This window comes from Sander vitreus, chromosome 14, assembly GCF_031162955.1.
Source record: "Sander vitreus isolate 19-12246 chromosome 14, sanVit1, whole genome shotgun sequence".
NCBI lineage: Eukaryota > Metazoa > Chordata > Actinopteri > Perciformes > Percidae > Sander > Sander vitreus.
In genome coordinates this window covers 12,295,980-12,319,896 of record NC_135868.1, presented here as the reverse complement: position 1 = coordinate 12,319,896, position 23,917 = coordinate 12,295,980, and the positions used below count along the sequence as shown (strand labels likewise).

At 36.8% G+C, this 23,917-nt stretch overlaps 2 protein-coding genes across 6 annotated transcripts in view; one reads left to right on the top strand and one right to left on the bottom strand.

Moving 5' to 3' along the window:
* The window catches only part of LOC144529454 (myocyte-specific enhancer factor 2D homolog), a 29,600-nt gene extending 27,686 nt beyond the window's left edge, over positions 1–1,914 (top strand). For all 4 annotated transcript variants that reach the window (XM_078268552.1, XM_078268550.1, XM_078268549.1 and 1 more), the window contains one exon: positions 340–1,914. In XM_078268552.1, the coding sequence (XP_078124678.1) occupies positions 340–811 (472 nt within the window). In that variant the 3' untranslated portion in view covers positions 812–1,914. The remainder of the gene's footprint in view (positions 1–339) is intronic.
* A 10,650-nt stretch (positions 1,915–12,564) lies between these two features.
* Positions 12,565–23,118, bottom strand: tmem79a (transmembrane protein 79a). Of its 2 annotated transcripts, XM_078267896.1 has the most exons (6): positions 22,973–23,118; positions 20,799–20,871; positions 20,084–20,695; positions 17,464–17,658; positions 17,120–17,342; positions 12,565–13,264 (listed from the first exon to the last, which is right to left on the bottom strand). In XM_078267896.1, exons 2-6 carry the CDS (start codon positions 20,812–20,814, stop codon positions 13,072–13,074), a joined length of 1,239 nt encoding a protein of 412 aa, XP_078124022.1. In that variant the 5' UTR covers positions 20,815–20,871; positions 22,973–23,118; the 3' UTR covers positions 12,565–13,071. The 2 variants fall into 2 exon arrangements, with proteins under 2 accessions (XP_078124022.1, XP_078124021.1); XM_078267895.1 differs by having other exon boundaries at positions 20,084–20,871.
* Positions 23,119–23,917: the final 799 nt, after the last annotated feature.

Sequence of the window (23,917 nt, the reverse complement as noted above, 5' to 3'; positions counted from 1 at the left end):
CTGTTGTGTTGATCTTTTGGGAGCAGTTGGGGGGGTACTTCTGCTTTGAAGGCTCAGAATTGATTGGATTATTGAATAATCAAGCGTGGCTTTTCCCTGTTGGTGCTGTGCCTTGTAATTTGGGTTTTTGTCTTTACGTGACCTTCCAGTTTCTCATACGCCTTTTTATTAAGTAGCTAATCATTTGTATGTTTTTTTTGTTTTTTTTTCTTCTCGCCTTTCCTCTTTGTTCTGTCCCTTATCGTCCGTGGTCTCTCTCTCTCTCTCTCTCTCTCTCTCTCTCTCTCTCTCTCTCTCTCTCTCTCTCTCTCTCTCTCCCCTCCGTGACCCTGTTCTCAGGTCTGTTACCCATATACCTCAAGGTGCCATGCTAACCGTCAACACAAACACCAGCGTGAGCATCAAGTCGGAACCCATCTCGCCCGGCCGGGATCGCAGCACCCCTTGCCCTCCTCCATCTTCCACCACGCCGTCCTCGACCTCAGGGGGAGCCATCCTGACCGCACCGCCACAGTACCCCGGCTCCCTGCTGTGCCTGGAGCCCCCGACTGGCCGCTCGCCTGCAGACAGCGTCAGCAGCAACGCCAGCTCCTTTGAAGGCAGCGATCGTGATGACACTGGTGCAGCTGGTGGAGGAGGTGCAGGTGGAGGGGGCAGCGGTGGTGGCAGCGCAGCTGGTGCTACAGGAAGCGCTGGTCCGGGCAGCCGCCCTGACTTCAGCCCCTCGGCCGAGCATCTCAGGGCGTCGAACGAACCAGAGCAGGAGGGAGGAAACATCAAGCGCATGAGATTGGACGCCTGGGTCACATAGAAGCGCCTGCCACACCTCTTTGCACCCACAGTGAAGTTTTGTTGACACTTAAACACCCACAACACACCCACACTCATCCTTAAACCTCCACTGCCATGTGACACTATCATCACACATCTGCCTCTGTCCAAAATTATATAACTCAGCAGCTTCACCCAGACTTCTGAGGCTTTGCCAAAAAAAACACACAAAAAATATAAAAATCCTTTGGGGATCATGCTCTGAGTGAGGAGAGGATGACTTAGTGCTCAGATGGATATTTTGTCCTGTTTAGATCCTTGGTTAGGGGGACAGTAGATTTTTTAAACCTTCTTGCTCACATATAGTCATTTTCCGTAGAAATTAGGTGTTGAACCTTTTTTGCAATCTCACAAAACCATAAAAAAAACATTTCTCTTTCACATGGTTTCACCTTCGTGTATTTACACGAGCTCTGCTACATTGTTCAGAATGGGATTGGTGACTTGTCGACATTATGGGACTTGTATGACTCACCACTTCCTGCTCTTTGAAATCCAACGTCACTTGGATTGTGTGCTGTCCATTCTTCCATTAGTCATTTCAGAACTTCTTTTGGATAGAACTTAATCTGGACAACTTTGAGGACTGAGCATCTATCTGGCACTGAGCAAACAGCCTCAAACTAGGTCTTCTAGGTAAAGACACTTCATCATGAGTGGTTCTTTCCGCTGCCACATTTCCCAACCTCATACACCCAGGCAGGCCCGAACCCTCAGGTGGAGCCGAGCACCTTGCCAGAGTGCCAATATCAACTTCTCTTCAACAATAAAAAAATGCCAAATGCCTCTTGCACATGGTGCAGGGACTATGACAAATTATCACGGTCACGGAAACAAGAACTAGAAACTGTTGATGCTTTGAATTTGCCGTCACTCTCTCCTCAGACGGGGTGCTCCTCCCGTCCTCTCACCTCATCTGGAACTTGGACGGAAATTGTTGCAACAGAAATCCAGCCAGCCACTCGGCTTACTACCAGGAGTAGATGCCATCCAGTTAAATGCATAGTATGAGATTCTTGAGCCTCTCTGGTGGCTTTTTTGGGTCCGAAAAGTATTTGGTTCTTTATCTGTTGGTATTTAAAATCTGTTTTTGAAGGTCCGTTCGTTGTCCAAAAGTAGAAATTCTGACTTTGTATAAAAATCACTCCTTATACAAAAGCTTTGATGTCCTCTTTAGCTCTCTCTAGCTCTCCTTAGCTCTTTGCCGTGTTTCAAAAAGTGAAAGGAAAAAGACATTTTCTATATTTCTACCGCTTCAGTTGGCGACAAAGTAAAATAGCTTTTCGGCTTCAACAACGTGTATGTACATATGACTATATTTGCATAGACTTTGCTAGGTATCCCTAAAAACAAGCAATGTGTTGATTCTCAGTGGATCTGTTTGCATATATGAGTGTGAATTTAATATGTTCCGAGCTACGGTGCAGGTGTTTCGCCACACTAGGTAGTGCTGGTGGATCGGACTTGTTTCAGTAAACCTATTTTTTGCTAGTGTTGATGGTGTGTGCACTTTCTGTCTCTCACAGAGGCCTGCTTGGTTGTGGTGTCATCATATTCTCCTACCACATATTTAAAATCCCACAATCAAATTAAAATTGTCCATGACCACCTGAACATGAAACCATTAGGACACTGCCATTCACTTATAGTGTAGTTAAGAGATAAAACGCACTTCTTTGATGCATATTTTGACATTAAGCAGACACAGATTACGCCTTTTTCCACTTTGAAAATAAGTTGAGAGATTGGCTACCAAGTGCTGTGTTTCTTGTTAAATTGTATGTTTTTTTTAGTACAAATTTGTTTAGTTGAAACCATTTCAAGTTTGTGTGTATGAGTGTGTGTGTGGGGACACAGGTTGTTTATAGCTTACAAATAAGAAGTTTCTTCAGTGATTGCTTGACCTTTTTTTCTCCTTGTGACGATGCTCAAAGTGCAGACTGTTGTGTCAGCTGTTTATTATCTACTTAAACAATCCTATACTTTTAAGTCTGTGTAAGTGAAGTGGACACGGCAGCTTTTATGAATTGATGCCGTTTTGGTGCGATTATTCACAGCCCCCAGCAGAGTGTGAAACCAGTGTTTGACACGGACACTGTGGGGTTGTGGCGAGGGTCCAGAAAATGTTTTTCTATGATCAGGTTAATTTTGGGTAGCTTTTCACTCTGCTAATTTCAGGTTAGTAGTACTGTTTTCTTCTTTCAGTCATACATTTACCATCCAACACTTTCAATAAACTCATGTTGGAGAAAATTTGCCACTTAAACCATTAAAGGAATAATTCTACATTTCGGGAAACTCGCTTATTCGCTTTCTTACCGAGAGTTAGATGAGAAGATCAATAGTCACTCATGTTTGTGTGGTAAATTTGAAGCTACAGCCAGTTATCTCAGCAGGAAAAGTTGCCTACCAGCACCTCTGAAGCTCACCTCTAATGCCGCTTTCAGGTGATTACAAACAATCAAACAATTTTCATCAAAATGTAGCATACATTTTACACAATTTTTTTTACCAAATCTGCAAAAGAAAATGTGAATTAATACAAATTTTCATCCACTACCATTATGCAAATATAAGGAGGCGGGTGCATCGAGATGGACAGTTAGTGGTGCTAATTATTTCGGGTGTCATTTAACCATTGCAGAAGAAGACGGAGCAACAAGATGACGTAATAAAAGGAGTGTCAGTCAAACCTCAAATAAATGGGGGGAAAAAAAGGGGAACACATGATGAAACTATAGGATTTATGTTTGTTTCCTGGAATAATTGGGAAATGGAGAAATGTTACAGTCTCCTCATTACTCAACGCAGATCTGATGTTTGTCTATGTTTGTACTTTGTCGCATTTGGCTTTTATCGATACACCAACTTTTCCACCTCAGCGCAGTATTGACTGTTTTTTCTTCAGTTTTTCACTTGGACTCTTTAAAATCCAATATTAACACTAATACAATCAATTCAACTTTGTATCTGGATGCAAATACAGAGCACAGAACACAGCAACAGTAGCTAATTCATAGAGTGGTATCAAACTTCTCCTCTAACTCTCCGCAAAAAAGCAAATAAGCGCATTTCCCAAAATGTCCAACTATTACTTTAAAGATCCAACTGATAAGTGGTACCAGCCGTCAGGCAGAGCTAATGAGTCATTTCTATTTTTACAACAACTAATTTCAATAGAACTTTGTCTTTGTGGGCGCTGATGGTTGATTGAAATGTGACACCACACTGTTTGGCTTCCTGCCTCATGCAGGTTTTGTTTATGTAAAAAAAAGGTTATCTGTCCAATCTAGCAGTTTAGTCACAAGACAATCTATATGAGAAATGAAATCCTGCACCCATGTTACTTGTTGTGTACAATGTTTTTTAGAATCTCACTATTTTTTGATTATTTTGTGCTGGTGACAGTTCCATTGTCTATTATTATATTATTATGGAGCTTTTATTTTATTGCTATTTTGTGTAGGATAGTTTTTATTTTCTCTTCCTTATCATAAACATAGTACTGGTTTCCTTTTTTTAAAACAACTTGCTGAAAATTGCACGATCAGTTATTGTGGTATTAGCAAATGCAATGAAGGAAATACCAGTTAAATGCTGCAATTTTAATTAAGATATAGAATATATTTATAAAAACGGGAAACAACTGAAATTAGTAATTCATGAAATTTGAAAAAAATGTAAATGCATGGGGTACAGGTAACAATAAAATGTATGTTACGTACAATAATGATAAAGGACATGCATCACCATTACAACTCAGAATAATGTAGCATATGAAATACTAAAGATGAAATTTATAGCTAATATATTGTGTTGAGCTAGTCTGCTTTTCTTTTTTGTTGTAAAGAAAACAATTCTTTTTGTTGTTTTTTTGAGAATGATATACAATTTGTGTATATTTTCATATAAAAAGTATGCACTGATATGTTATTGAAATTCTATACCGCTTTTACAAAAAGTGTTTGTTGTACCAAAGTATCCAAGTCCCTTGAAACCTTATTACCCTTTTGCGTATGTTTTACCGTATTTTATATATTAAATAGACAAACTGAGTGAAATTAATTTGAGTTTGTGGTTTTATTTTTCTGTATACTGTGTAAGAAAGCAGAAGTGCCTCTAAAATGTTTCATAAAGACTAAAGTCCTCAATCAAGGAACATTTGGTGTAAATTAAATCTCCAGAAATATTTTTAAATTCACTGAAAATGTAAGTCAGTCCATTTCAGAGGTGCATTAGAGTGTTTGTCCTCTTTCATTTTATCATCAGTTTTTTTTCTCTTCATCCTCAGCTCATTGTCACAGTTACAAACGTGCGATGAAGCTTCATTTCACACATTTAGTGATAACTACATGGCTAAATTTAGATGATCTCTCATGACCTGTGAGGTGAGTAGCAACTGTGTAAGCGAGGCAACAACAAAGTCGATGGACTGAGATTTAACAGCAATGTTTTTTTCTGGTGTCCCCTTTTTTATTTTTTATATCTTTGGGTTTTGGATAAAACAATACATTTGATGTCATCAACTTAAACTTTTGGAACTTTGTGATGGGCATCATACTATTTTCTCACATCTTGTGTCTACTAATCACTCAAAGTCATGGACAACTTAATTCATTCCAAAAATTAATTGTTAATACATTATTGTATTACTATTACAGATGCAATACTATGCACGTAGCATTTTACTGTAGTTGGTGCCAGTTTAAACTACTTTATATACTGTTGGGAATATAAATGTATAGTATGCTATGACAAATTTCATGATCTAGTATATCGAAAAAAGTCATAGTATAGTATGTCAAAAAAAAGTCATAGTATCCTATATCGAAAAAAAGTCATAGTATAGTATGTTGGACAAAAAGTCATAGTATAGTATGTCGAAAAAAGTCTTAGTATAGTATATCGAAAAAAAAAGTAATGGTATAGTATGTTGGACAAAAAGTCTTAGTATATGTCGAACAAAAGTCATAGTATAGTACGTCGTAAAAAAAGTCAGTGTAGTATGTCAAAAAAAAGTCAAAGTCATAGTATAGTATGTCGTAAAAAAAATTCATAGTATAGTATGTCGAAAAAAGTTATAAAAAAGTCATAGTATAGCATGTTGAAAAAAGTCATAAACTAGTCATAGTATAGTATGTCGGAAAATAGTCATAGTATAGTATGTCGGAGAAAAAGTAATAGTAAATTATGTCGAAAAATGTCATAAAAAAGTCATAGTATAGTATGTCGGAGAAAAAGGTCATAGTATAGTATATTGAAAAAAGTCATGAAAAAGTCATAATATAGTATGTTGAAAAAAGTCATAATATAGTATGTCGAAAAAAAGTCATAAAAAAGTCATAGTATAGTATGTCGAATGTCATAAAGTCATAGTATAGTATGTCAAAAGAAGTCATTGTATAGTATGTCGAAAAAAAGTCATAGTATAGTATGTCAAAAGAAGTCATTGTATAGTATGTCGAAAAATAGTCATAGTATAGTATGTCGGAGAAAAAGTCAGTAAATTATGTCGAAAAAAGTCATGAAAAAGTCATAGTAAAGTATGTCGAAAAATGTCATAAAAAAGTCATAGTATAGTATGTCGAAAAAAAGTCATAGTATAGTATGTCGGAAAATAGTCATAGCATAGTATGTCGGAGAAAAAGTCATAATATATTATGTCAAAAAAGTCATTAAGTCATAGTATATTATGTCAGAAAAGTCATTAAGTCATAGGATAGTATGTTAAGAAATGTCATAAAAAGTCATAGTATAGTTTGTCGAAAAAAATCATATTATAGTATGTCAAAAAAAGTCATAGTATAATATGTCGAAAAAAAGTCATAGTATACTATGTCATAAAAAAAAGTCATAGTATAGTATGTTGAAAAAAGTCATGAAAAAGTCATAGTATAGTATGTTGAAAAAAGTCATAAAGTCATAGTATAGTATGTTGAAAAAAGTCATAATATAGTATGTCAACAATGTCATAAAAAAGTCATAGTATAATATGTTGAGAAAAAGTCATAGTATATTATGTCAATAATGTCATAAAAAAGTCATAGTATAGTGTGTTGAAAAAAGTCATAAAAAAGTCATACTATAGTATGTTGAAAAAGGTCATAAAAAAGTCATAGTATAGTATGTCGAAAAAAAGGCATAAACCTCTCAGTATATGTGCACCTGCTCTACCCACTGAGCCAACCTGGCCACATTCCATGACCTTTTTTCAAGATAATATACTATGACTTTTTTTCCAACATATTATTATATGACTTTGTTATGACATTTTTCAACATACTATACTATGACTTTTTATTACCTTTTTTGACATAATGTACTATGACTTTTGTATGACTTTTTTCGACATACTATATTATGACTTTTTTATGACCTTTTTATGACTTTTTTCGACATACTATACTATGACTTTTTTATGACTTTTTCCGCAATACAATCATAGTATAGTATGTCGAAAAAATATCATAAAAATGTCATAGTATAGTATGTTGGGAAAAAGTCATAGTATAGTATGTTGGGAAAAAGTCATAGTATATTATGTCAAAAGTGTCATAAAAAAGTCATACTATAGTATGTTGAAAAAAGTCATAAAAAAGTCAGTATAGTTTGTCGAAAAAATTCATAGTATATTATGTCGAAAAAGAAGTCATAGTATGGTATGTTGAAAAATGTCATAAAAAATCTCATAGTATAGTATTTCGAGAAATGTCATAAAAAAGTCATAGTATAGTATGTTGAAAAAAGTAATAAAGTCATAGTAAATTATGTCGAAAAAAGTCATAAAAAAGTTATAGTATAGTATGTCAAAAGTGTCATAAAAAATCATACTATAATATGTTGAAAAAGGTCATAAAAAAGTCAGTATAGTTTGTCAAAAAAATTCATAGTATAGTATATTGAAAAAGACAAAAATGTTATAAAAAAGTCATAATATAGCATGTCAAAAAAAGTCTTACAAAAGTCATAGTATAGCATGTCAAAAGTGTCATAAAAAAGTCATACTATAATATGTTGAAAAAGGTCATAAAAAAGTCAGTATAGTTTGTCAAAAAAATTGATAGTATAGTATGTCGGAGAAAAAGTCATAATATATTATGTCGAAAAAAGTCATAGTATATTGTGTCAAAAAAAGTCATAAAAAAGTCATAGTATAGTATTTCGAACAATGTCATAAAAAAGTCATAGTATAATATGTTGAGAAAGAAGTCATAGTATAGTATGTCAATAATGTCATAAAAAGTCATAGTATAGTGTGTTGAAAAAAGTCATAAAAAAGTCATAGTATAGTATGTCGGAAAATAGTCATAGCATAGAATGTCGGAGAAAAAGTCATAGTATATTGTGTCAAAAAAAGTCATAAAAAAGTCATAGTATAGTATGTCGAAAAATGTCATAAAAAAGTCATAGTATAGTATGTTGAAAAAGAAGTCATAGTATAGTATGTCGAAAAAAAGTCAGAGTATAATGTCGAAAAAGTCATAAAAAAGTCATAGTATAGTATGTCGAAAAATGTCATCAAAAAGTCATGGTATAGTATGTCGGAAAATAGTCATAGCATAGAATGTCGGAGAAAAAGTCATAGTATATTGTGTCAAAAAAAGTCATAGTATAGTATGTCGAAAAAAAAGTCATAGTATAGTATGTCGAAAAAAGTCATGACAAAGTCATATTATAGTATGTTAAAAAAAGTCATAGTATAGTATGTCAAAAAAAAGTCAGAGTATAATGTCGAAAAAGTCATAGTAAAGTCGAAAAATGTCATAAAGAAGTCATAGTATATTGTGTCAAAAAAAGTCATAGCATAGTATGTCGAGAAATGTCATAAAAAAAGTCATAGTATAGTTTGTCAAAAAAAGTCATAGTATAGTATGTCGAAAAAAGTCATGAAAAAGTATAGTATTTTGAAAAAAGTCATAAAAAAGTCATATTATAGTATGTTAAAAAAAGTCATAGTATAGTATGTCGAAAAAAAGTAATAGTATAGTATGTCGGAAAATAGTCATAGTATAGTATGTCGGTGAAAAAGTCATAGTAAATTATGTCGAAAAAAGTCATAAAAAAGTTATAGTATGTCAAAAGTGTCATAAAAAAATCATACTATAATATGTTGAAAAAGGTCATAAAAAAGTCAGTATAGTTTGTCAAAAAAAATTCATAGTATAGTATATCGAAAAAGACATAAAAATGTTATAAAAAAGTCATAATATAGCATGTCAAAAAAAGTCTTACAAAAGTGATAGTATATTATGTCAAAAAAGGTCATAAAAAGTCACAGTATAGTATGTCGAAAAAAGTCATAACAAAGTCATAGCATAATATGTTGAAAAAAGTCACAGTATAGTATGTTGAAAAAAAGTCATAGTATAGTATGTCGGAAAACAAGTCATAGCATAGTATGTAAAAAAAAAAAGTCATAGTATGTTATCTTGAAAAAAAGTCATAACAAAGTCATAGCATAATATGTTGAAAAAAGTCATAGTATAGTATGTCGAAAAAAAGTCATAGTATAGTTTGTCGAAAAAAAGTCATAGTATAGTATGTCGAAAAAAGTCATGACAAAGTCATATTATAGTATGTTAAAAAAAGTCATAGTATAGTATGTCAAAAAAAAGTCAGAGTATAATGTCGAAAAAGTCATAAAAAAGTCATAGTAAAGTCGAAAAATGTCATAAAGAAGTCATAGTATAGTATGTCGGAAAATAGTCATAGCATAGAATGTCGGAGAAAAAGTCATAGTATATTGTGTCAAAAAAAGTCATAGCATAGTATGTCGAGAAATGTCATGAAAAAAGTATAGTATAGTTTGTCAAAAAAAGTCATAAAAAAGTCATATTATAGTATGTTAAAAAAAGTCATAGTATAGTATGTCGAAAAAAAGTAATAGTATAGTATCTCGGAAAATAGTCATAGTATAGTATGTCGGTGAAAAAGTCATAGTAAATTATGTCGAAAAAAGTCATAAAAAAGTTATAGTATGTCAAAAGTGTCATAAAAAAATCATACTATAATATGTTGAAAAAAGTCATAAAAAAGTTATAGTATGTCAAAAGTGTCATAAAAAAATCATACTATAATATGTTGAAAAAGGTCATAAAAAAGTCAGTATAGTTTGTCAAAAAAAATTCATAGTATAGTATATCGAAAAAGACATAAAAATGTTATAAAAAAGTCATAATATAGCATGTCAAAAAAAGTCTTACAAAAGTGATAGTATATTATGTCAAAAAAGGTCATAAAAAGTCACAGTATAGTATGTCGAAAAAAGTCATAACAAAGTCATAGCATAATATGTTGAAAAAAGTCACAGTATAGTATGTTGAAAAAAAGTCATAGTATAGTATGTCGGAAAACAAGTCATAGCATAGTATGTAAAAAAAAAAAGTCATAGTATGTTATCTTGAAAAAAAGTCATAACAAAGTCATAGCATAATATGTTGAAAAAAAGTCACAGTATAGTATGTTAAAAAAAAGTAATAGAATGTTGAAGAATTGAAACCTCAACCGCAAATCTTTATTTCACCTGCAGCAGCTTATCTCACTGAGCTATTTGTTAAGCCAATAAGATATGGAGTTGTATTTATTGTCCACATTACTGAAGACAAAAAAGTCATAAAAAGTAATAGTATAGAATGTCGAAAAAAGTCATAAAATCTCATTGTATAGTATGTCAAAAAAAGTCATGAAAAAGTCCTAGTATAGTATGTCGGAAAACAAGTCATAGTATAGTAAAGAACTATCAACCTCATCTCTTCATTTCACCTGTAGCAGCTTATCGCACTGAGCTATTTATGAAGCCTGTAAAGCAGTGGTTCAGAGTTGTATTTATTGTCCACACTTCTGAAGAAAAAAAGTCATAGTATAGTATGTCAAAAAATGTCATAAAAATGTTGAAGAACTGAAGCCACAACCTCAACTCTTTATTTTGCCTGTAGCAGCCTATCTCACTGAGCTTTTTGCGAAACCAACAAGCCAGTGGTTCGGAGTTGTATTTATTGTCCGCACTACTGAAGACAAAAGAGTCATACAAAGTCATAGTATAGCATGTCGAAAAAAGTCATAAAAAGTCTTAGCATAGCATGTCGAAAAAAGTCATAAGTCACAGTATAGTATGTTGAAAAAAGTCATAATATAGTATGTTGAAAAAAGTTATAAAGTCATAGCATAGCATGTCGAAAAAAGTAAAAAAAAGTCATAGTATAGTATGTCGGAAAAAAAGTGTCAGGAAAAATAGTATGTTGAAGAATTGAAACCACCTCCAATTTTCATTTCATCTGTAGCAGTTTATCTTACTGAGCTATTTGTGAACCTAGTTAAGCATTGGTTCGGAGGTGTATTTATTGTGCACACTACTGAAGACAAAAAAGTTGTACAAAGTCATAAAAAAGTCATAGTATAGAATGTCGAAAAAGAGTCGTACATACTTTATGATATTGTAGGAAGAAAAAAAGTCATAAAAAAGTCGTAGTATAGTATGTCGAAAAAAAGTATAAAGAATTGAACCTTCAACTCTTTATCTTCAGAGAGGGACAGAGCAGACTGTTCATCCTGAGCAGACTGACTGTAGACAATGCTTCAAATATGGATGTTGCTGCAAAGAAGCTGCAAATTCTACATTACATTGTACACAAGACCTTTGACCTTTGGCCTTTTGGATATAAAATGTCATAACTTCATCATTTTATCCTATTAGACATTTGTGTGAAATTCTGTTATAATTAGCATATTGTTTCGTAAGGGCACAGTGACCTTGACCTTTGACCACCAAAATCTAATAAGTTCATCCTTAAGTCCAAGTGGACGCTTGTGCCAAATTTAAAGATATTCCCTCCAGGCGTTCCCTAAATCGTGTTCATGAGCATGGGAGGGACGGACGGACTTCACATGTACAGTTTGCCCACATTTGTTGTTGTTCAAGACTGGCCACATTTTTCAGGTTTTGAATTTGTTTTGTTTTTTCGTAATGTCTAACCCCTCTTTGTTGGACAGATAGTCAGAAAAGTAATATGTTCCCCCCTCAGCCATTTGGATCTGAATCACCAGCTGCTGCACAATGTCAAATATTATTATTGCTTTATTGAGATTATTCAAAGTCCCAGAAATTGCTTTAAATGCTGTAATCATACAGCATTTAAAAGTATAAATATAAAGTTCCTTTAAAAAAAGGAAAAGAAACAATCCAAAAACAGACCAACCACGTATGTTGCTATAAAGAAAAAGAAACCTTTGATCAATAAAGCAAAGATGCATTTAATAGTCTTGCTTATAAATATAAAATTTAAAGATTGCCATTAGTGCCAGTTGTGTGACAAAATAAAAATGGGAAAAGTCATTAAACAACCTAATAATTCAATCTCATAAAAAAAATCTTATAGTGCCCTTAAATATTTACTTTTGATATCCAACTTATTTCATTATTTGCTTCTAACAGTGTTCAGTTTTCATTTCTAACTTTTCTGTCTTCACCTTGCTGCATCACATCCAAACACTGGATGCCTCAAACCGAAACTCTTCACCTCAAAAACCTGATTTTATTAGCTCAAGACGAAAAGGTTCAGACTGTTCAAAGATTTGTAATGGCAGATTAATTAGTAAACACACACTTTACACAGAGCACTTCTTCAGGCCCCATCTCTCTTTTCAATTTGTATACACATAATAGCTTCTTTGTGTCATAACTACTGGATTTCTTCATTTTTCTATACAGACATTCAAGCTACAAATTAACCCACATTCTGCTTCATGTCCTTTATTTCTTTGTGAACAATATAAAACCACATATTCCTTGAGATTTTCATAAAATTATCATTTTTTATACAACATATGTTTGTATTGCCTTCATAAACACCATGGATTAACAGGAATCGATGCATGCATTTTCATCTCATTGATGACAGCCTCACTGTTGTTACTGCTGATGCAAATTTCCAACTGCTGCTTCAAATTTAAAGTATTCAACTGGAGAATCACGTGGTGGCTATTATTGTGACGCAGCCACAGGAAATGCAATACGTTTGTCGTCGCTCATCAAAAACGGTCACTTTTGTGAGTTTGTTGTTGTAATAAACCACACTTGCTGTTACCTCTGTAAGCACAGGTGTTGCCAAATCAGCCAGGACTTAAATATGAAGGATTACAACTTTATAGGACACCAAAAGAACGAGCCAAGTTGTGTCATATTAAAAAGATGGTACAGTTGTTTGTCTCTTAACTCCTCATCACATTTTTGTACGTCTGCCTTTAATCCCACCAGCGCAGCCTGGGAGGAGGAGCTGTTGTGGGAGGTTCCACATCAAAAACCGCCCCTTGTCCGACTGACGAGCAGACGTAGTACAGGTTGGTGCCCAGCATGACCAGTATGGGGAAGAAGGAGAAGCCGAAGCCGAGGCCCCTGATGCTGCTGCCCAGAGAGAGGCAGAGCCAGTAGATCAGCCTGCAGCAGAGAAAATAACAAATGATAGTCACAATGCTGTCTGCGTGGAGTGCTGCTTGGGTGTGTAGAAAGTGTGTCCCTCCATGCTCTTCAGCTTGGGGATCCAAGTGTACAAAGGTTTAAGCACAGTGAGTCGTTAAGACAAGGCCTTGTTTTAATGATTTAGCCAAGAAATATAATAAAGGCTTTTTAAACTTTACCTTGTGCCTCAGTGACTCAGTCCTTAAACCCGAATAACAAATAAGTTACAGAGGCCAGTAGATGAGATGGATGCACTCCAACAATTCTGTTTGATTCATAAGCCTTATTTGGATAAATAATGACAAAAAGATGTGATGACGACCCACATTAGCCCGTACATCCACTCTTCGCTTTTAGCAGGAACAATAGCCAGCGTAGCTCTTTCATTCCTTTCATCAGTTTTTGTGTCAAGTGCTTGATGACTCAAAGGATCTGAATTAATAACTTAATATACGTTTAATTCATTTTAATTTTGCCTCATCACGTATTTGATTCTGCCTGAGAACATTTTTTCAAAGTCCCCAGTCGTCACATTGAAACGTTGTTTTTTCCAATAGATGACTGTAGATGTTTACTTAAATTTAAATCTTGTTGGTATGGTAGAAAGCGCAGATTTAATAAGTGATATTAACATTAATATAGACTTGCATTTAAAGGGCACCTATTATGCTTCTCCTTATTCATAGTTCATTCATAGTCATATACGTATATACAGTGGGGAGAACAAGTATTTGATACACTGCCGACGTTGCAGGTTTTCCCACTTATAAAGCATGTAGAGGTCTGTAATTTTGCTCATAGGTACTCAACTGTGAGTGACGGAATCTAAAACAAAAATCTAGAAAATCACATTGTATGATTTTTAAGTAATTCATTTGCATTTTACCTCCACACCCACACCCAGAGCTTTAAGCAAGCTCTGGGTGTGGAGGGGTTGTCTTGGTTGACACGCCTCTTCAACATTGCATGGAAGTCTGGGACGGTGCCTAAGGAGTGGCAGACCGGGGTGGTGGTTCCCCTTTTTAAAAAGGGGGACCAGAGGGTGTGTGCCAATTACAGGGGTATCACACTTCTCATCCTCCCCGGGAAAGTCTACTCCAAGGTGCTGGAAAGGAGGGTTCGGTCGATAGTCGAATCTCAGGTTGAAGAGGAACAATGCGGATTCCATCCTGGTCGTGGAACAACGGACCAGATCTTTACTCTCGCAAGGATCCTGGAGGGAGCCTGGGAGTATGCCCAACCAGTCTACATGTGTTTTGTGGATCTGGAGAAGGCGTATGACCGGGTGCCCCGGGAGATACTGTGGGAGGTGCTGCGGGAGTACGGGGTGAGGGGGTCCCTTCTCAGGGCCATCCAATCTCTGTACGACCAAAGCGAGAGCTGTGTCCGGGTTCTCGGCAGTAAGTCGGACTCGTTTCAGGTGAGAGTTGGCCTCCGCCAGGGCTGCGCTTTGTCACCAATCCTGTTTGTAGTATTTATGGACAGGATATCGAGGCGTAGTCGGGGTGGAGAGGAGTTGCAGTTCGGTGGGCTGGGGATCTCATCGCTGCTTTTTGCAGATGATGTGGTCCTGATGGCATCATCGGCCTGTGACCTTCAGCACTCAGTGGATCGGTTCGCAGCCGAGTGTGAAGCGGCTGGGATGAGGATCAGCACCTCTAAATCGGAGGCCATGATTCTCAGCAGGAAACCGATGGAGTGCCTTCTCCAGGTAGGGGAATGAGTCCTTACCCCAAGTGAAGGAGTTCAAGTACCTTGGGGTCTTGTTCGCGAGTGAGGGGACAATGGAGCGGGAGATTGGTCGGAGAATCGGCACAGCAGGTGCGGTATTACATTCAATTTATCGCACCGTTGTGACGAAAAGAGAGCTGAGCCAGAAGGCAAAGCTCTCAATCTACCGGTCAGTTTTTGTTCCTACCCTCACCTATGGTCATGAAGGCTGGGTCATGACCGAAAGAACAAGATCCAGGGTACAAGCGGCCAAAATGGGTTTCCTCAGGAGGGTAGCTGGCGTCTCCCTTAGAGATAGGGTGAGAAGCTCAGTTATCCGTGAGGAGCTCGGAGTAGAGCCGCTGCTCCTTTGCGTCGAAAGGAGCCAGTTGAGGTGGTTCGGGCATCTGGTAAGGATGCCCCCTGGGCGCCTCCCTAGGGAGGTGTTCCAGGCACGTCCAGCTGGGAGGAGGCCTCGGGGGAGACCCAGGACTAGGTGGAGGGATTATATCTCTAACCTGGCCTGGGGAACGCCTCGGGATCCCCCAGTCGGAGCTGAGTTAATGTGGCCCGGGAAAGGGAAGTTTGGGGGTCCCCTGCTGGAGCTGCTACCCCCGCGACCCGACCCCGGATAAGCGGATGAAGATGGATGGATGGATGGATGAATCAATAAATTATTTGGACATGCAAAAGTCATCAGGTTTAAAACACATCCCCAGTTTAACCAGTTTGTGTGTGGGAAAAGGTGACAGTAATCAAAATGTCTGCTTTAACTGTCCGTCAGCACTGTGAAACTTTGATCTGTTGTACTTACTGTGGCCATGCATGCAAAGTTATAACAGGAAGTAGCTAGTCCTCCCACACACAGTAGTGGTTTAGATACTATGGTTAAACTGGTGATTTGTATTAATTCTTTCTGATCAGTTGTGTGGTTTCACTGTGTATTGTGTGTTGTAAAGATGTGTCTAGCAGTGTCATGCTGAGTAAGTGAAGTGTATTACTGATGGTAATGAAACTAAACTAAAAGTAGAGAAAGACAACTAGTTGAAATGTAAGTGTGCAGCCTGGCATTTTTGGCCTGAAACTAATTTCTTCATTCATTTAACTGACAAACTCTGCATGAGCTCAAAACAACATTGTATCTGTCGCTGACATTCATTTGTCTGTTTGGACCACATCAAAGTTAGCCAGTGTTAACAGGATGTTTTCACAAGCTACACGGCTATGTTCCTTCCCTTCTATCGTCTCCTTCATGCCGTTTAAGCCATAGACTGTAAATATAACAGTCAGCAACTAAGAAAAAGCGCAACTAAGAACAAAACTGATTATAGCTTTATGCTGCAACTCAGTCATGGCAGAGAAGAAATACTAAAAACATTTTGAGAATCCACTGTTGTAGACTTAAGAATCACACTAAAGGCTTTTGAAAATACAAACAAAAATGGTCTATTTTATCCATTAAATAAAGAATATTTATGTTTGGCTCACTAAGGCCTTCATAAGGTGAACATTTCATTTTGAATACTACTACTATAAAATTAATGACATTCCATCAGCCTCAGCTGTGCTTTGTGCTAACATGCTAAACTAAAATGGTGAACATGGTAAACATTATACCTGCTAAACATTGTTCTGAGCATGTTAGCATGCTGATGTTAGCATTTATCTCAAAGCACATTTATTTTTTCCATCATAAAAGGCCTTGTTTAAAATCTAAAAGGAAATTGGACTCATCAGTTTGGTGGTGTTGCAATAAATAATATGACTGTGTTGGGATTTTTTCTTTCTTGCTGATTTTCACCAGCATTGGAGACTTCAAATTTGTGTTGTAAAGCTGTTCATGTCTTAATTTAGCTTAGTCTTGTTGGCCTTCACTCCTGCCTTAAATGTTTAATATTTTTTATAATGTTTGATTCAATCTATGTCTGGTAAGTGTGGCCTGAACAGCCCGATTGCATTAGACTAGTCAACTCCTATGCATAATAGGGAGAATCTATTTGTACAAATGACTATAAAGCATTAATAAAGTATCATCCAGCAGACATCCAGACAACCAAAACAATATTCAGATCATCTATCCCTTTACCCATTCCTGGTTTGGACCCTAAACATTTAACAACATACCTGCCGAATACAAATATGATGGTGAGCAGCGGCACTAGTTTGACCAGGTCCTGGCTGATGTAGGTTGCCATGATAGCGAGCTGCAGGAAGTAAAAGAGGAAGAGGACCAGCGATTCGTTGACATAGTGCCAGTGCACTGCCACCTCTCTGTTCACCAGTTTACTTTGATAGAGGGGCTTCAGGGCGCTGTAGCGCAGCCGGGCCACGCCTTGCACCAACACACCTGCAGAGAGACGAGGGTCAATATTAACTGATTTTATTCTATGGTTTTTATTGTTAGTGTTCGTTTTATATTATATTAAGTGTTTGTTTCAGTGCACAATAAACTTAATACATGAACATACCGAGCAGGATGGGGATGGTAGCGAAGAAGGAGCAGCGTAGAGAGTACACCACCCTGAGGGGGGTGCTCTGCAGCAGCGGTGCGTCAAAGGGAAGGAGGGCATAACCTCCCCACACCAGGAGAGGGAAGAGAAGTCCTGCGGCCGCCGTCGCCAGAGCCAGCTTCAGTTTTTCACTGCACAGATGCTCGCACAGGTCTGAGAATGAAGAAAGGATCACTTTAATTCAAAGTCAATCAATTCTGTCTTTATTAGTCATATCAAAAATCATCTTAAAACATGTACCGTAATTATGTGGTTAAGGAGAAAGAGATCATCAGTGTGCAGTAACTCACTGACTTACTGAGTGAAAATGTGTTTTGGATTACAACAAACCGCAATCTGATATGTGACCAGGTAATCCAATGAAAGTTGTTTAAAACCCTCCCTTCTATACTTAATACTGTATCTGTGCCTGGCTGCACATAGTAAATGATTTGCAATCCACAGCACAGCAAGCTCTGATATTCCTCACATTTGGAGACAAGGAGATTGTGTCCCCTCTTCTTCTCAAAAAGAATAAAACAGGATTTAGAATGACAATAATGGAGTAGTTTGTAAGCATCTGCTTTAATGATAATCTCACGTAATCTGGCCTTAATTTGATTTAATAGTTGTTGAAAGAGAATATGTTGCAGGAAATCATGAAACAGTTAGTAAAGAAGGATTAGGGGATAAAGAAATCTGATGTTTGGGTGGTCCCGGGGGGTTTAAGGCGCCGATCATGAGCCATTTGTTCAAAAAAGCTCTGAGATTTAAGATTGAGCTGCCAAAAAGAATTAAAATCACAAGCAATATTGACATAAAATTAAAAACCTGAAAGACAAACAAGCAGACATGAAAATCGTGGAGAGGATGATGCCATATTGCATGTGTTTCTAGCAACAACAAAAAAAGTTATTGTTTTCCCCAAGCAGTTAAACGCACCATCAGGGAAGAGTTTTCACAACAGCCCTCGCTTTCAGCTGCATTACCATACATGTAACACATACTTGACCAAAAGTAAAGTAAACTAAAGCAGCAATGGTTAGTAAATGATTTGTAATTAATGGTCTAAAACCTTAGGGGAAAAAATCTAAAAAAATATAATTACGGCTGAACCACTTATGGAAAACGTAGCTTTATTGCGATTTTTTCTGACAATGATGCCATGGGGATTCCAATTTCAATTTTCTATAAATTCTACCAGTATTACACAACACCTTTCATGTTTCTACGTGTTATAAGTGATGCTTGTTTTATTGTCCTTTCAGAGTTGTTTGTAATTTATTTTAATTAGCTATAGCCACCTATGATGTACAGTAACACTTTTTAGTGCTTGTGATTTAAAGTTTGCACTCGTCTCTTTCAAATTGAGATTTTGACTATACATTTTTCAGCCATAGTTATGGTTCTTCAAACCTATTATATGCAATTATGGACTTATTCAGGGTTCCACAAAGTAATGAAATCCATATATGAAAAGGTACATTTGACATAATGTTAAGCCAGTTTGTTTGTCTGCTCCGTTTTATTGTTGATATTGTTTATCAGGGGTGCAAACAACCAGAATAAAGCTAATGAAAATAAGCTTGATTTGGTTTGCATTAGTTGCGTCTTTGTCTGATCTGATTAATATAAAATTCTCCTTATTTTATGATTTCGCTGATGAACCTCTGAATTTTTTTTCCTTCTCCAGTCTGATTTTTTTAGTTTCTGTCTGTCAATTTCCTACTCTCTAATCCCTATTTATATATTTTTATGTCATAAATATATTAGTCTATATCAACGACGTTCCACTTCCATGATTGCTCCGTTGCCGACAGAAATTCCGCAGAATTTCACTCATTTGGGCCGGATATCCGTTACCTTGGGCTTTCTTTGTGTTGACATTTTAAATTCCGGTGGATTTCTGAGGACTATGGTTAACTGCTCCTCAGATCTCTGCAGGGTAAATCCAGACAGCTAGCTAGACTATCTGTCCAATCTGAGTTTTCTGTTGCACGACTAAAACAACCTTTGAACGTACACATGTTCCACCAAAACAAGTTCCTTCCCGAGGGTATTTTGCAGAAGCACCGTTCCTTCTTACAGCGAATAGCGCCGCCCAAGATGAATTACAGGTTTAAAGAAATGCCAAGAAACCAGAGTACATTTTTCTCTGATCCCAAAATGCTGTGTGGACTCGCCAGACCCTCCTTCGCAGCTCTGTAGAGGAAGGTCTGGCAATGCGAAACTACAAATATATTAACATATTATTGTTAATTTCACAGTTTAACTGTTAGTTGAAATATTAAAGATCTCACACAAATAAAAAACACTTAAAATAATGACATGCATTTTTGCAGAATAACATCACTAAGTAAAATGTAGGGATTATTTTTGGGACAATGTGCAGATATACTGCAGGGTAAATCCATGTCTCTGATTGGCTGTTCCTACTCAGGTCAAACTTATGATCAGTGATGTGGTCATTCTTAAAAGTTACTCCCACAGTTAGCAGGTGTAGGTTGTTTGAGATTGTGTTGCTCACACAGTTTGCGCTTTATGTATTTCTTAAACAATAGGGGCCCAGATGCATTAAAGTTTGGGTTTTTATACTCACAGTAGTTGTCGTCCTGTTTAGTCCACTCTTGATAAACCTGAGCTACTGAGTCGGGCTCCGTCTGCGGCTCCTTCTCTATGAACAGCTGGCTCTCCTCAGGAAGCTCTTTGCTGGACGGACGCACGATTGTGACTTGTGGAGAGAAACCCAGAACAGCTTTCTCTGGGATCCAATGCAACTCTTCTTTTTCTTTCTCCTCCTCTTCATCGTCTGCCAGTGAGCCATCACCTTTATCGTCCCGCTGCACCTCTATCTCATCATCCCTCCACCTCTCGCCCTCAGGCATGCTCTCCCTCCACTTGCTCTTTGTGTCACTCTCAGCCTGGCTCTGCTCCTCCGACAGGTCCTGGCTCCCTCCGCTGATCCCAGTGTCCCTCTCTTCAGGCTCCCAGACTCCTTTTTCTGACCAGACTCCATCGTCATCGTCCGTCTGAGGTCTCTTGTCTTTGTTGCCAGGCCATGGCAGAGTGCTCGGCTCCAGATGAGCTGAGCTCGTCACTTCCTCTTCCTCCTTTGAGTCATCTTCTTCTTCTTTTTCCTCAGCTGTAACCCCCCGTCTTTCCTCTACGCTGTTGGTCTCTTCTGGCTTTTTACTTTCTGCTATTTGTGGCTCTGCAGGTGAAAGTGCCACGTCTTCAATTAAATCTATGCTTAAACCACCTAGGCCAGACATTGTTTTAGTTGTTAAATTCAATTTTCTTTTTTCAGTCAATACCTGTTGCACTGTCCATAGTCTGACTGTTAGCAAAGGTTCATCCAGCTGCTAAAAGTAATTTTGGTTGATTTCTCTGTGAGGAGAAAAAAAGAAGTTACAACCATGCTGAAAAACAATGTTGTGCTCCGCCTTTAGCTTCACAAAAAAAAAAAATCAAAGTTCACTGTTTATCATGGGTGTGGTGCCCTATATAGCTTGTCCTGCCCCCACACAAGCCAACAAGTTTGTGCAGCCATCAGTCCTGTTTGTTGTCATCATCACATACCCTTCACCATACCTAGAGATTGGCATGGTTTTATTTCAGTTAGCCTAATAGCTGGTTTGATTTGCATTGAGAGATGATTTTATGGAAAGTACCCCATGCCAATCTCTAGGTATGGTGAAGGGTATGTGATGATGTGGAGCTATTTTAATTCCAAAGGCCAAGGGAACTTTATCAAGATGTATAGTATCCTGGATCCATGAAATAACTGGCCTTTAAAAATACAAAACTGCCTGCCTCTATGGGAATTTAACATAGGGGTGTACTTACTTATGCCCCCTGTATTTTAAGGAACAACATTTATTTATTTACGATACATTATTCAATCACAAAGAAAATTGGTGTCCTTAAAGATTGGCTTTTTCCTCATTTTTTTTAATTAAGATCAATTTCCAAAAGATGATTTTTGTATTCCTCTTTTTATTCAACTTTAGCATGGGTGTCCTAATGTTTTCACATGACTGTATATACAGTGGGGAGAACTAACTAACAGGTCTGTGAGAGCTGGAATTCTTAGTGGTTGGTAGGTGATCAAATACTTATGACATGCAATAAAATGCAAATTAATTATTTAAAAATCATACAATGTGATTTTCTGGATTTTTGTTTTAGATTCTGTCACTGGCAGTTGAAGTTTACCTATGATAAAAATTACAGACCTCTACATGCTTTGTAAGTAGGAAAACCTGCAAAAACGGCAGTGTATCAAATACTTGTTCTCCCAACTGTGTGTGTGTGTGTGTATATATATATATATATATATATATATATATATATATATATATATATATATATATATGTGTGTGTGTGTGTGTGTGTGTGTGTGTGTGTGTGTGTGTGTATGTGTCCTTAATTTAAGTATTGAATGGTGAAGAATAAGACTCCCAAACAGCATAATAAGCATTATAAACAACAAATCCAGTGAGAGTTAATTAGAAATCTTTGTGAATATATCAGCAATCCCATTATTTGACGGAGATAACAGAGCCACTGAAGTCCAAATCATGCATAAAATAGAAAAGAATATACTTCAGGGATGCAACTAACGATTTGCTTCATTATCAACTAATCTGGTGAATACTTTGCCAATTAACCAATTCATTGTTCGGTCTATATAACATCTTCAAACTGCCTGTTTTTGTCCAGTTCAAATTCCAAAGAGATTCAATTTACTATCACAGAAGACAAACTAAAGAGGGGACATCTTCACATTTAGGAGCACATAATTGATTATTAATCAAGTCAATTAATTTGGGGAAATTAGGACTCCTCACTGCAGTTCCAAATCCAATATATACACATTTCAAAACACTACAAAAACAAAAATGGTGCCACAAAGCACATACAGTACTACACATAACACATTTCTGAACTCTAAGATAAGTGAGATTTTGAGTTTTAAAATGTCCAATCACTGTTTTGAGTCTGGTTCCAGGGGAGAATTTGTCATGATTAAAAATATGATTGGAGCTTACTCAAGTTAACAGGCTGCAGGAAATATGTTTTTGTACTGTATTTCCTTCTCAGTGTCTACTTTTTCAGACCTAAATAATGCCACAAAATCCTTTACAAACACTGAAACTCTTCAGTGAGAGCAACACTTTCAGCTTGTTCCACAGTCTAAACTGTCAACATTATAGGCCAGAGCTGGAGTTTCACTTCAAACTCTTCATTTCACGGATCTTTGTTTACAAACTATATGATCCAGAGTTTGTTGTGACGAGTGAAGGTTTTACAAAGCTTTTTTTAATCCTCACACACTGAGATGTAGCTAATTAGGTCTGGTGCAGAGCAGTGACAAATGTAGTTTCGGCCTAAAGCTATAATTTGTTTTAGCAGCTCTGTATTTAAGACCGAGTATTGTAATACTGAAACAGATAACAAAAATATTGAACGTTAATGGTTTACGTACCTGTTTTTACGCCGGTCACGTCACCGAAACAATCCGCAACTTTGTCTATAAGAAGCGTGCTCACTACTTTAGCTACTTTTTCACAGGTTAAAAGTAACCCGACAGGTGTAACCGGTGCTAATCCACAGGGAGGAAACAGTCCAAAGGTGATACTGCTTCACGTACCGAAAACGTCACCGCAAAGATCCGCCCACCTTTAGTTAAATTCCCTTGTTGTAGCAAAGCCTGTAGGCTATATAAAGAGATCCTTACGGTTACCTACATCTCTGCAAGTTTTGGAAACCCAAAAAGGTCCTTGTACGGAGGCCAGGAGGTGTCATAACAAAACTAATTTGTAATCTTGAATTCTTGAGTTCATGCTCTCGATTTCATAATTTGTGTTCTTAATTTAATAATCCATGTTTTTTGAATTAGTCATTTGTGCTCTCAATTTAATGGTTTGTGCTCTCTAATAATTTGCATTTTTAAATGTGTAATATGTGCCCAACATTAAGATTCATGCACTTGATTCAACAATTTGTGCTCTCAATTGAATTCATTTTTCTCGAATTAGTAATTTGCGCTCAACATTATAATTTGTGCTCTTGAATTAACTAGGAATTTATGCTCTTATAATAAAACTTTAATGGTAGCCTATAAAGCTAATAGGATTTGCAGATTGTCAGTCGAATCGGATCTAGCTGTTCAATAGAATATCACACACTCGACAACCATCTTAATTCCAGAGGTCGTGCACAATGGACGCCTCTGTGTCGTCCACGATAGACGCCTCTGTGTTGGGCTCCATGGAATCCTCTGCATCGACATGCTCCACCTCGTCTTCTGCCAGCTCTGCTTCATGTTCCACCCCAACAGGAGATGAATCGCCCTTTGCTTTTAAATGGCCGTCCTTTTTGTTGACTGAACCTTTGGGGCGGCCCCTTTTCCGCGGGGTTCCAGCATCTT